General features: G+C 43.0%; 1 protein-coding gene across 6 annotated transcripts in view; it reads right to left on the bottom strand.

The window, feature by feature from the left end:
- CACNB2 (calcium voltage-gated channel auxiliary subunit beta 2) overlaps window positions 1–15,024 on the bottom strand; it is a 598,025-nt gene that overhangs the window by 16,039 nt on the left and 566,962 nt on the right. For all 6 annotated transcript variants that reach the window (XM_085630831.1, XM_085630835.1, XM_085630833.1 and 3 more), the window contains exon 12: window positions 6,970–7,155. In XM_085630831.1, coding sequence (XP_085486957.1) covers window positions 6,970–7,155 — 186 coding nt within the window. The remainder of the gene's footprint in view (window positions 1–6,969; window positions 7,156–15,024) is intronic.

Here is a 15,024-nt window from a genome sequence, read left to right on the forward strand (position 1 = left end):
CCTTTCCCCACACCTCGACCCAGATGGCAAAGTAGTGGGCCCACAGCTGGGCTCTCGGCAGGTTTCTCGTGGGGACCTCCAGTGACCCCTCGCTTCCGAATGCTCTCCCTCTAGAGGTGACAGCTGCCATCAAACACACTGAAGACCAGAATGTGCAGGGCGGGGTACCCCTGGCTAGGGGTGGGTGGGGTGATCAGTTGGTCAGCGAGGCAGCCCCAGCCACCACAGCAGGCAGTCGAGGGCCAGGAGGCCACAACATGGCAAGGTCAGCCCATCAGTACAGGCACTCCACCAGAGGGATCCAGACCAGTGGGCAGGAAGCTGGCGCCCCATCGCCCTCTACACTACAAAGTCCAGCAGGGGCCGGGCACTGCCATTTTGAAGATGGCCCAGTGCGCTCAGATTGGTGGTCTCTGCCTCCATGAAGCTCTCGACTTTCAGGTCCTGGCCGGCAGGGGGCTCGGGTCAGCAAGTACCTCAGCAGCTTTCCATGGCTTTACACTGCCCCGCCTGCACAGATGTGCACCGATTGTCAAGATAGCTTGTAGAGCTCTAGGCTGACACATCCACCATCTTGACTGGCTTGGCCACGCCCCAAAGACAGAGCAAAATAGTGTTAAAACGCACTCACTCCAGCTACAGAGGTATTCCACCCATAAGCAAATACCATTCCATATGAAAAATGTGTATTGTTGATGATAGAGACAAAGCGGACCTAAGCCGTAATGGGCAAGCTTTTCAGAAAGAAGGAAGCCAAACCCTTTCTAAGGTCAGAAAGTTCTCATCTGCGCTGACCATCCTGAGTGAATGGGAGCGGTTTCTAAATACTGTGAAAAATATTCTTATAACCCTATACTGAACTTTCAGGAATAAGAGCATAGAAACCTTATCAGCAGTCTTCTGTTTATGGCCTCTTGCAGCGAAAGCCATCCATGCTTCCTTTTGGGTCAGGTTTACAGTCCAAGCACAATGTTCTACAATCAACGTTTGGAATTTACTTTCGCTCTGGGTCCCATAAAACACATGGGCACTGACACTGTTCTTTCTACGGATTACTCATTTATTAAGGTTGAGTAAAGCCACCTCAATGCATCCTCTCCTCATCATAATGGAGAGGTGATGGGCAGAACAACATAGTGCACTAGACTGTTAAGAGCATACAAAGCCATCCAAATGGCAGGCCTTCTCTATAAATGCCCCTCCATGCAATTGCATGCCAGGTACGGTGGATATGAAATTGCTGGGCGTAGCAAGGATCACATATATTGTCTTCCAATTAGTGACATTTCATCAGAACTGTAGGCACTGATCGGCATCATTCCTCTCTGCATCAGCACTACTAAAGAAGAGGCCATGCTTAGTAACCTTGGTAGAGGGTCTGGGCCCACCCACAGTCAGTGTCCCAGGACTGCACAAAACAGTGCCCACCCATTCCCTGGCTGTAACAGCAGCAGGTACACCAACACCCCAAAAAAGGAGAGTGGGCTCCTTCACTGTTCTTTGTGTGCGTGCGCCAGGGCACCCCCATGTATACCCTTGACAGGAAACACGTGACCTTGGATGGTCTATAAAAGAGTTATCTTTGTTTTACCTAAAAAAATGAAAAACAAAGCAATGCATTTCGCAGGAAGATAGCCCTTCACTCTCAAAACTCAAATCTAATGCAAGCAATACCCTTCAGTTTCAACGAAAGTTTCTGCAGCGCACCTTCAGCCAAAGAGTCACACAGGCCGCTCACTGTTTGCCTAATTGTTTTTTATATGTTTACCAAATAATGATGACTCAGGTTTGAAGAATAGTTAGCATCACTTATGGTAACACTTAGCTATGTGCATGGCCATTGGATCATGCCGAAATGTAGAAGAAAATTAGCCATCAGGACTGTCAAGTATATGGCAAGGGAAAGCAAGTTCTGTGACATTATGCGTATTGTTGCATTCAGCAGAAAACATGCTTACAAGTACACCTCCATGTAATACAGTGAGTATCTATTTTATTTTACGCATCCTATTTTTATTTTAAAAATTGGTCTTCAGTCTTAGGTTTTCCTTGTGCTCAAAATAGATGGCCAATGGAAGCACCTATTTCTTTTAGAGTACAATGGGGCATATTATCAAGCACAGCGTTACAATTATCGCCGCTTTAGTGGCAGAAAACTGCTGCTAAAGCGGCGATAATGGGCTTGATAAATAATATGCCCTGAAGAATTCCAATAGAAGTCCATGTTGACACCAGAACATGGGCTTCTTTTGGAATTCTCTGCTGCATATTATCTAGCCCATTATCGCTGCATTGGAGGCCGTTTTCTGCCGCTAAAGCGGAGATAATTGTAACGTCGTTTCTTGATAATATGCCCCATAGCCTTGAGAGTGCAATACATTAACATTCCTCCTCCTTCGCTTCTTAGGACATTTTGATCTGTTTGAGTTAGAATCATATTTTTGAAAATCTGCACATTATACAGCATTCTGTGATTTATGTGGTAAAAAAAGCTAATCCATATTTTTTCTACAAAGCTCCACAGCTGGATAATCATGCAATTCCAATTACCCTGGCAATATCTCATGGTCAGGTCTGACAGAGAAGAAATAAATATGTTATTTGCCAGTGTTTCAACCTCAAATGACTCATTAGTTATTTATTTGGAGTCTTATCAATTAACCAAAATCTACTTTTCAGCCGCTGCAGAGCAATAGATCATTCAAAGCTTGTCAGAGTATGAAAAAGTAGGACAGTTATATAAAACGAAATTGATGAAGGACCACCATCTGACTTTCCTTGATTACTGTCCTTTGAAGACCAGTCCACATAATTTTCATCTTGAAATCCATTTGAAACAAATGTTGCTAATTTCTCCCCTCATCAGCCTTTTCAAGGTGATCCATAGTGTGGGACCCTGGCCATTGAATGGCACATCCTGCATTCTTATTGGCTTAAAGGTTTGTTGGGAAATGAATTGAAAGGGTTCCTGGCCGGAGTGTAGAGGGTCCAGTTTGTGTAGATTTACAAGGCCTTTGCTCTGGTAGGCTTTTCACATGAAGCATATAAGATTTTGATCTTGGGACAACTGGGAGCCAGTGATGTGCTTTCATGGTTTCTTTTCACAAGTACCAACTCTGCAGATACTTACACAATATTGTGGCCTAGTTCTACACTCTTTGGGGCATTTGTGATAGCGTAGAGATATTACAGTAGTAAAAACAGATAATGAACAAGCATCGAATTAGCTCAACTCAATAACATTTGAGCACTTGGAGAATTATGTAAAGCATGAACGCTGATGATTGACTCCCTTGGCCACAGTAGCAGGTTGATACAAATCTAATGATTATAGATTAGTGGCTGATAATTGGCGGGATTCTGGTGGAGCCACAAGAGTGGCACTCCCTTTCCATAATACCAGTGGTAGACCTGTCAGCCTTAGAGGGACTTCCCCCAAACTTTTTTCCATACTCCTCCATTTTTGCCGATCTCATTTTTGTTTGCCTTCGGAAACTGTGCACTTTTTACCATTGCGAACCAGGCTAAAATGCTTGCACACTCTCCTCAAAACATGGTGAAATTAGCACACACCCAAAAAGCACATTAAATGTACTTGTAAGTACCTAGAGAAGTGGTACTACATGTACCCCAGACCTGTAAATTAAATGTTACTAGTCCTTTAAATATATCTCAGGCCTATCATTGCAGCCTGTAGGTACAGTTTTACACTGCCATTTCGACCTTGCAAAATAAACCTTTTACTCAGCCTAAACCTATTTTTATTGTATATCATCCCGAGGACAGGCCTTAAATAGTCCATAGGAGAGGGTGAAGTGTATTTACAAAGTTGGACATGCACTTTTTACTTTTACATGTCCTGGTAGTGAAAAAAACTCTTAAATGTATTTTTCACTAGTGCATGGGATAACAGTGTGTTAACTGATTACATTTAATAATTGATAACTTTAAATTGGGAGCAGGTCGGAATATTGAGTTTGATGTTTAAATAGTTATAATTTAAGACCCTGTTTAATGGTAAAGTTGGATTGTACATTCTAGAAATTACACTTTTAGAAAGTTAATTTCGTGTCCCAACCATTTGGTGCCTGCAGCCTGTATCCTGGGGCACATGTTTTGGTGTAGCTGGCAATTGTTCTTTGTGTCTTCCTCCTAGACAGCGAGACAATGGGGGAATAGGTGTTGGCAGGATGGGCCATCCCTGACTTGATGAGGGGGGCGGAGCTTCACCGACCACACTTGCACATCACAAAGGCTCACTCAGAAAAGGGTTTGACACTAGTCTTTTGTGATACCAGACAAGCTGGGGACAGGGAACGGAGGCAGAGAATTCCAAGTACCTTTTTGAGTGGAAGCTTCCAGAACCTTTTCCTACTTCAAAGTGGGCACCAGGTATAAACAATGGACCCTCATACCCAACTCTTCAGTACAACTCTGGACCTATGGAAGACTCAGAAGGACTACTGTGCTTCTTTGCATGAAGGACTACTTCTCTGCTGGCCAGGGGAGTAGCTTGGTCAGTAGGATTGATGGGCTGTGCAGTGGCGGCTCGCCGAGGGAGTGCTGCAATGCAGTGGGGTGGGGTGGGCAGGGTGGGGGAGGTAGTGGACTCCGACATAAGACGGAACAGAGTAAACTAAGTAAATCAATACTGGGGCTGTGAGCTAAAGATTTCCCAACACGCTGGCTAAAATACATTTTTTTGAGGAGCAGGGCAGGAGGTAGACTTAAGGATAAGTAGGGAGGCAGAGGAGTGCGGATTGCGAGGGGTACTTATAGCTCAATATTTAGTAAAATAAGCATTTTTTAGGACCTTTAAAACAGAGTTGAGTATGTGTTTTTGTCTGCAGGTGTATGTAAAAATCCCAAGTAAAATCTGACACACATCTCACCATACTAGACGTAAATCATCTGTACCCAAATAGTTACTACAGAATACATTTATTTGGTGGGTGTAACACCCCAAACACCCACCCCCAAACTACACCCCTGCTGCTGTCCTGATGCTTGACAACAACGGACTGGACCTGCATCTTGAACCCAGGAACACCAGAGTGACTCCAAGGGCTAGTTGGTATGCCTCCTGATCAAAGAATCAGAGACAGAAAAGCCTCCAACCACTTTGAAACCAGCATCTGGACTCTGGTGATGCTACCCCAGCTCTCCACAACACTGATGCAGCTTACCTCAACCACTGCCTCAACTTCTATCAACACACCAGACACCTTCGCTCTGTGTACCATGCAAAAGCACACCTCCCTCACATCAATAAAGCCTCTGTAGCTGTGGCTCTAATGAAGACATAGAGAACCCTCCAAGCTGGCAGAGGAATCAAAATCTGGTGGGCAGTGCCCTGCCAATGGAGCAGAGGTCATAGCCTCCAGTGATCTGGCAAACCATCACTTTATTCAAAACATTCCTAGAGATTTGTCATGTGGCTGCAATAGACTAGTTCAAAGTTAGTAGGGTGTGACAGAAAGAACACCAAAGTACCTCCAGATTTTTTTCAATCGCATGGAAAAGTGAAATGGGGGAAATTAGGGCATTTTCATAATGTATTTGTAACCTAAACATATTTTGATCACTGGTTGTTTAAAACCACCTAAGGAATATGTCTCACTTTGAAGGAAAAAACTGGATTATCATGCTTTCAGAATATGCTCTGCTCACTTCTGACTAGAGGTCTGAATGAAAGGTTGGATTTAAGTCAAAGAACAAAGGTAAAGCAAAGCCATTTCAACACATAAAATTAAGAACAAAAGTACAAAATAATACATAATTATGTTTCCTCATTCAGGGCCTCATGTAGGAAGCCAAATACCGGTCGGTAACGGCCGATTTTCGGTAATTATACCGTTACCGACCGGTATTTTGGCTTATGAGATGTAGGGGGGAGAATTTCATGATTCGGTATTTACCGAATCGGTAAATACCGAATCATGAAATGAGATGTAGGGGGAGTGTGTGGTGGGTGTGGGGATTCGTTATTTACCACCAACTAAAGGTTGGTGGTAAATGATGAATAGGTGACAAAAAGCATGATTGTGCACGTTTAAGTGTGCAATGTGGCAGACATACATGCCCTTAGGGCATGTATGTGCGCCACATGTGCACACATGGCCGAATCAGGGGTGCAACAGGGTGTCAATGTGACACCCTGCCACCCTTGCATGTGCTCCCCCATTACCGAATCGGTATTTACCGATTCGGTAATGAGGCATACCTTCCCATTAATGGGAAGGTATGCCTCATTACCGAATCGGTAAATACCGATTCGGTAATTACCGAATTTTTCCGAATCGGTAATATTTACCGACTCATTACCTACATTGCATTTACCACTTCATAAATACCGATTCGGTATGATTCGGTATTTATGAAGTGGTAAATGCAAGCCCACCTACATAAGGCCCATAGTCTTTTCTGAGGTGGACAGAAAAATAATTGGAGTGAAAGACCTGAATGTTATTAGTTAAACAGTGCTATAAGAATCTTATAAAAGAGTGGGCCTAATGTAGTGCAACATTGTTCTATATCACAAAACTAAATATTTGCAAGGCATTGCTAAATGTATTCAAATGTATAATAGTTTATTTAATAGAGGATTGATGCTAGGGCCTAGTCCAGCTGTGACTATTTAAAGAAAACAAATGTGTAAATTATAGCTGTAATAGCAGGTCAGGCTCCACAATACTTACAATATCACACATATAGTGATATGGAAGCAGATTCAAGGGTAGGATAATTAAGTTAGTTTTGTGATATTGTTCACCCCTTCAAAACAGAATGGCCTATATAGCAGAAATCTAAATTTTACAGCTAAGATTTCATCCACATCAAAATTATTCAAAGCAAACCATATGTTCTCTGATTGTTTGCACTCACAATTGGTACGCAAACAGCCTTACCTGCAAGATATTTAAAATATTCAAATATGCAGAATAATTAGAAAATAAATAAAACAAGCACCTGTAAATTGGTAGCTGGAGCAGAAATGCTAGGAATCGTTGCTGTTGCAATCATATTTGGATGATGTGGATTAGAAGGGTTGCTGCTGGGAGGATGGGTCGACTTCCAGTATGCTTCCATATAGTCTGCAAGATGTTCACATGCATCTTCCAGCTGGTTTTCATCCAGAATAACATCGAACATTTCCTGTTACGGAAGACATTTTACAATAAAATGCATCATGCTGATTACAAAATACTGGCATCCTGATAAACAACAGGATTCTATAAAATAAGAACTCAGTAAGTCATTTTAGATTGTTTTGTTGTGGACTGTGTTTAAACAAACTGCTTTAAGGACAAAAAACAAGCTACGTAATTTTGTTACATCTATTATACACATCCATAGACTTGCTAAAGCCCTACAGGTGAGCTATTCAGCTGCTGCAACTGGGCCAATTTAATATAACCTTAATCTGATGATAGTGCGTAGATGTTCCACTTCTGTCTCTTTGTAGGAGATTGTCCTGCTCAAGTTCAGTTTACGTGGTACATTATTGTAGTACCTGCGGGTTAGTGGTCCAAATCTGTGGATCTTGCAGTCTGTATGCAGCCTGATATGGACATTTATCCAAGTAAGAGGTGAGCTCCATGGCTGCTGTCACCCTGGGCTGGGAGTTGGTTTTTGCAGTATAATGCCTTCATGCTTGTTGGTTTGAGAGGGGTACAAGGTGACAAAAGCTTGACAGTTCTTTCCCAGGGCCAAGCTAACATGCAACACTCTATTTCAAGCTGCCGCTCTGTACTCAATTCCCTGCAGACATCTTTGAACCGTAGAAGTAACTTGGTAGAGCTGCCCCTTGGAGACATAAAGGCAGTGCTAGTCTCTAGAATTACCTTGATGCCTACCCACCAGGCAATAAGGTGCTGATGACATATTGATTATGTGGGATTCTTACTGCTGCCTGTGGTAATATTGGATTGGTAAACAGTGAAATTTGGGAATTAGGAGGAGAGTGACTTTACTGACCATCTTTTGAATTAAATATATTTTTTCTGCTCTCCATCAGACTAATTCCTAAACCTGCACATTTTCTTACATAACGTAGAAGCTTTTAGACAGAAGCTGATGTGTATATAACATTATAGATGGTTTTACCGAGGCGTTCTGAGTGATATTACACAGACAACGAGAGTGAAGGTAGAGTTGTCTATAATATCACTCAGAACCCTGAGGTGAAAAACGTATTTACTTTAACGTAATTCACATCTCACCTATCTATAATTTTAGGTTATGTATGTCCTACAAAATCATTTGCACTTGCTTTCAACTGCTACACATGGGCAGAGGAGTTATGTGTGAGCCATAATTAACATAGCCTCTCTTCCATGTCAAAACTGTAAAAAGAAAATACATGGTCTCCTGCTACCAACCCTCACCCCTCTGTGCCTTCTCCTCAAGAAGCTGCACTCCACGGTCTCCAGTGCTGCTCTGACAAGCTATAAGAGATCCCAGCCAGAGCAGCTTGAAATGCCTTTATGTTGTAGCAACAGTGGGTAACAGCTTTTTTGTTAACAACTGTTGCTACATCATAGCAGTGAGTTACTGGATTTGAATCAAGTTTTTCATGCTAGCAGCTCTCTACCAGAGCCATACATAACTTAATAAGCCCAGTGTAAAGACATTCATGTGCAGGGCCGTTATCTTGAAAATCCAACCTAGTAAATTGACATGACCAAGCTGGTGAGCATAAATTCAGGTGAAGATATATATATATACATAGTTCTGCCGGGACAGGAGCGGGGGGAAACTACCTGCCCCAGAGTCCTTAGGGGCTGGCGAGCCGCCACCGACACCACCGACGCTGTTCCTGCATGCCTGGAGGCGCCATAAAGCTGCAACAGGCTTCCTGCAGTGCGGGACGCGCGTGGGCGTGGCTGGTCCACGGGCGGGCCCGTCATTGCCAGGAAGAGGCAGGGCAGGGCCACCCCCCCCCTTATATTTGCATTCAGGATAGTGCTGGACATCGAGCACCGCATCGTGAGGTACTGTGTGTCTTGGTCCATTCTTCTCTTCGTTTGCTGCCAACATTTGGCCATCACATGGGACTACCCCGTTGACTTGTTGGTTCTGTTTCCTCCAGACCGCGCCCCTAACCTCAGGTGATCTAGCTGATAGACCTCCTCCAAGCCCAAGATCAAACTGCCCCCCTGTCATTCCAATAATGTTCCAGAAATAACCCCCATAAAGAGCATGTATAGAAATTAAAAAGTTAGGACCGACTACCCAGGTTACATCTCAATCCTCCACCACCTCCACTGCCGGAACTGGCATAAGCGCTTTCCAACTAGAACCTGAAATTTATTGCGCAAATAGATTTTTATCTCTGCAGGATCTTAGCGATGAACACCTTGATAACGTGATAACGTGCCCGTGTCATCATCTCCTGGGCCAGCGCGCGATACTGCGACGACTAGCATAGAACACAAAATAGAGCCCTTGGATACCCATTCTATCATAAACGCACTTAGAGCGGAGATTGGTGCAATGAAAACTATGATAGAAGGTCTCACCACCATAGTCAAAACATTACTGAAGGGGGACCCGTCTTGCACCCAGCATGACATCCCTACACATAGTCACTATTCACATTATTGACAATGACTTGACGCCACAAGAACCAGCATTCCCTAGCAAAGGCTGCATCTCCCACAGCCCTAATCCACAGCATCTACCCACTACTGTCACTTCCACCAGTAAACATGCTTCAAACGATTCCCGATTCCCCAGTAGGGAGAAGGAATAGTTTTGACACCACCAACCAAGATAAGCTAAAGAGGCTGGCAGCCCGCAGTACCCTGTAAATAGTTACAGGGCCGCACAGCCACAGCAAGCCCAACCCCTTATCCACGGAATCCGTGATCAGCCGCATCCTTTAGTTACTCCAGCTATTACTAAACTCATTGCAATCCAAAAAAATCTACATGACCAATGTCCTGAAAATTAACATTAAGAGCATATATGCGAGTGAAGACTTCTTGATTAACAAAGTGACCCTTTGGATTCGTCATGCTAGGGGTTGCCGATCGGTAATCAGACATGATATCTTTAGAGTACGGAGGTGTTCCTCTCCAACCCATCAATTGGATAACATCGAGATTACTTTAAAGGGAACGGAGGTGGCGGAAAACCTCCTTGCTCTAGAATTTCGTACTTGCGCCCCTGATGGCTCCTCTATCCAATTTAGACATTCTCCTACACACGAGCAAGGTAGGACACCAGTCTCGGAGCCATTATCATTTCTGGCAGGCACCTCCTTGCTCGAGGACAATGACTGACTACAGGACTCGGCGTCCCACTACTCGGATTTATCTAACGTAGCATCTACCCCAACGACATAGCTAGTTCCCCTGTCACTCTGACTCCCTGTAACCTCTTCAACCACATCAGGGACAGTTCTCAGAGCCGGGCTAGTTCAAGAGGGCGCCCGTCCGGGGGTTTGATTGTTTGGCTAAGTATCGCCCTCGATTGTTGAATCACTCTCCAAACAAGCTCAAGCCCAGATATCCTATGGTTAAGCATCAGGTGGCCTAGGGGTGGGCCCATGATTGAACTTCTTAATGTCTGTGTGAGAGGTACAAAAGGAGGTAGGCCCTCAGCTACCATCTCGGCATTAGACGAATGCTTGGCTAATTGTTCACGTCATGCAAGAGTGGTAGTCGCAGGAGACTTCAATTGTACTTATGAACCCCTGGCCATAGAAGATCTAACAGGAATAGAAGATCAAGACAGTCAATGGGCAGTACTGCAACTTGACCTTCCCTTAGTTAAAAGATGGACACAACAGGTACTCCAACTTATTACCATTACTATGACGTATGGGCTAAGGGCAGGCAATGGCAGGTCACAATCTGATAAGTAAGGTGTTAACACCTATAATAGAGCCAGCTGTCCATCTCGGATCGACTACATCCTCCTTGATGTAATTGTGGGGGAATATGATCGACATGATAGTGGGTTCGGCCATAGAGAGCGACCACAATCCCTTGTGTCTAACCTTGAAGCCCTTGTGGGAGGCACCCTACTACCAGCCGAGCAATCAACCCCCGACAGTTACCAGGGATATAGTTCCATCAAACTGTAAAAAGTTTCTGAAATGGAACAAGGTAGCTCTGAGTGATGTAAAGATTGCTGGCATCAAACACAAGCTAGATGTAGGCACAGCTAAGCTTCACGCCGCTGCCCATAGAGTAACAAGACTAGAGGATGTGCCCAAGGCCCACACGTATATTGTCACCCAAATCAATGCATACTACAAAATGGGATGAATCACTTTGGGAACAACTCAAGACGCATGTTCATCCAAAGATACCAACAGGTTTTGGAAACTGATCACCTTGGGAAGTAAGACAGGTGCATGCTCACCCCCAAATTATATTACTGGTCAGACTTGGCATGACCATTTCAAAGGGCTCTACTCAACAACAGAAGCCAGTGTAGAAGGGGAACTAGATAGGCTAAATGGGCCTATGGCAGAAGAGGAGTGTTTCTCCTTACAGGAGGCAGAAGCTGCAATAAACAAAATCGTCCCCTTCAAAGCATCAGGTCTCGATGACTTTCCCAGTGATCTATTCTTGGCCAATCCCCGCCACTGGGCACACTACAATTCATTATTAGCAAATGCAATAGCCAATGGAGCACTAGTCCCGGCATCATGGAAGGCCGACCAAGTGGTCCCCATTCACAAAAAAGGAACCAGGGATGACCCTTTCAATTGCAGACCAATCAGTGTGATTGATGCTATGCGGAAGGTCCTCGGCCGGATGCTTCTGCATTGGATACAGTCATGGTCTGAGGACGAAGCTATCCTCTCCCAGTACCAGGCCGGATCAAAGACTGGGTCATTGGATCAAGTGTTTAGACACTTTCTCATTTATTGGAAGGTAGTGGTGCTAGGCAAGGGCAGTCTTTACCTTGCATTCATCGACCTGAAGACTGCCTTTGACCTAGTCCCCAGATCCAGGCTGTGGATGACGCTTGGTGAAATGGGTATCCCCCCCTTCATCCTTAAATTACTGATTCGGCTCCACTAGGGGAATTTTGCCCAGGTTAGGTGGGGGGAGCAGGGACAATTAACAGAGTGCATCCCTGTCAACAGAGGAGTCTGACATGGCTGTGTTCTGGCACCAACTTTGTTCTCCCTATATGTGAACGGGGTAGTTGATTTCCTCCTGGAGGAACCCACAGACTCGCCCACCCTGGGGGGCAACAAGATACCGACCTTGTTGTTTGCGGACGACACCCTGCTGATATCAAATACCCCAGTGGGGTTATGCCTTATCGACAAATTTCAAATCTTCTGTGACACTCAGGGACTGGTTATAAATAATTTGAAAACCAAATTCATGGCTTTTAACTGCCATAGGTCATACAGGAACAGCCCTCTGCTGGGTGGGGTACCCCTTGAAAAGGTGGACACCTTTGACTACCTAGGTGTAAGACTCGCCGATAAAATGTCCTGGAGACACCACCTAGCAAAGATGCTGCTGGGACACAAGCAAGTGGCTGGAGCAATAGGGAAAGAACACCACCTTTCACATACTAGGCCCGTAGCTCTGGCGCTCCAAGTATATGACGCTAAAGCAGTTATAGCTCTGCTCTTTACGGAGCAGAAGTTTGGGGTTTCCACAAACTCGATGAGCTCTGCAGATCGGAGCATACATTTTTTAAGAGACCTGATTATGGCACCCAAATATGTTCCCCTCACCCCTCTACTGTTGGATATGGGCAGGCGGTCAATAGGTGACGTAGCTAGGCTACACCCTTTACTTTTTTGGGCTCGCATTAGGCTGACCCCGAGCTTTCTTCTTATGCTGAAACCCTTACCGAGATTATCCGCCAAGATACCGGCTGCAAAATAGGCTGGATCGCTGACATTAAAAAACCGTTGACAGCCATAGGACTCTGAGCCTATTAGGCCGGCCAGCAATCCCCAGAGAGAGAAAAACTTAAACGTTTATATTGGGAAATTTGATATTTCGAGCACTTCCTTGATACAATACAGGTACCGAGAGATAGAATGTTGGACATACATTTTAGGTTTGCAACTCTTCCCGTCCGAGAGGTGACAGCAAAGTGGTACACAAGTAACGGGAAAAACTACCCATGCTGTAATGCCCCGACAGAAAGTATTGCCCACTTATTGTTTGCTTGCCCGGCATATAAAACATCACGGACCAATTGGCTGAAACTGCTTTGCCAGCAATTGGGCACACAGGACCATCATACAGCACTGCTCAGACTCCGGTCCGTCTCTAGGCCGTTCTTCGCATGCTGTGTAGCAAAGTTCTTGGGACAAGCATGGCTCATAAGGTGGAAAGCTCCTTTAAGATTGGTATAGTTTTAATCGAAATTAGGATAGTGATAACCTCATGATACAACACCAAATTAATTTGTATTCTCATGCACAAGCACTTTATTTGTCAAACTCTTGCTGCTATGCCAGGCATAATTTTATAATTTAGTATACTAATGCTTCACTAACAAGATGAAGTACTGACTGTTTTTATTCTGTTCTAACTGTAGATATGTATTTGACAAACTAAATTGTGCATCTGTTATAGCGTTTGTTTTTTAATATCTTGAATACGATATATATATATATATTATTGCACCACAAGCTCACCCGATTACTTAATTGTATTATTTCTTTATGTATACTGCGTATTTGTATTCCCTTGTTAAAGGTAAACAATGTATTTTTATTCAGAGCTTTTATAACATTTCTGTCGAAATAAAGCGTGAATCAAATATATATATATATATATATATATATATATATATATATATATATATCCACTCCAACTCGCCTTCACTTTCTTTGTTCGAAACAAACGAGCGCAGTCCCAATAGTTTTTGTGCAGAGTTTATTTAGCCATTATCCGCCATTACGCGTTTCGGGCGATCCCGCCCTTGATCACATGACAACTCTATGGCTGATGACCGCTCTATTTAAAGTGCAAGTGCTAATGAATAAATTCATGGACATGAAAGAAATATTTCACAATAGAAGTAAGATACCGTCTTCTTAACAATATCTACATAATGTAAACATCATATCTTGCTGTTTTTTATATATATATAAATATATACATATACAGAGGTATCTCAACTTCATAATATCTGCATAAATGCAAAATGAATCCGCTTTATATCATGTCCAGAAAAGAATTGATAAAATAAAAAGTGCTAATCATATAACTATACATAATTATTTTAAAGTGCAATTAAACATATATCAATTTCAACCAATCCATTCAACGGATGCTAGCAAGTGACCAATTCTAATCACAATTAAACTACTCCAAACCTATTATGACAATGTCAGTTCTCCGCTTGGGTCGGAGTAGAGTGCAAAACGCAAGGACATTTATAAAGTGCAAAGAAGCTCAGGATGACCAAAAATAAATACTTGAATAGATTATTATAGGCGGACCACATCAGAAATTGTATATCAATTAATAGAAGTAATAAATATACTCTCTATCACCAATTTCTAAAATCAGACCTAAAACACTATATATATACAAATAAATATATAAATATCATCCTTAAAATATTTGCTTAATATATCTTTTCCTAAAACCTTTTGCAGTGGTGAAAAACGAATTCATGCACCCTTTTGAAGGAGGTATAGAAATATATAAAGAGAAGGAAGAAATTCCTATTTAAATACATTGAGCTATCTTATAGTGGCTGGACAACTATAGACTTGTTGTCAATTGAAAGTTATTGTGTAAAGGCACTATATTTTTATATATTTAAAAAATGTATAAAGATCTTCGCTGTTATTGAGTCCCATGGGGTGTTTGGAATCCAATTGTAGGATATATGTTGTTTCTAACCTCCTTAATTTGGATTCCCTATCGCCTCCTCTCTTTTGTGGGATAACTGTATCAATAACATAATACTGCAAAAATTTAGCGTCACTATTGTGTTTACTTTTAAAATGTCTGGCTACTGGGTAGCTTTCATCATTATTGCAAATTGCTCTTAAATGCTGAAGGATTCTTTTAT

This window comes from Triturus cristatus, chromosome 10 (genome assembly GCF_964204655.1).
Source record: "Triturus cristatus chromosome 10, aTriCri1.1, whole genome shotgun sequence".
In the NCBI taxonomy this organism is placed as follows: Eukaryota; Metazoa; Chordata; class Amphibia; order Caudata; family Salamandridae; genus Triturus; species Triturus cristatus.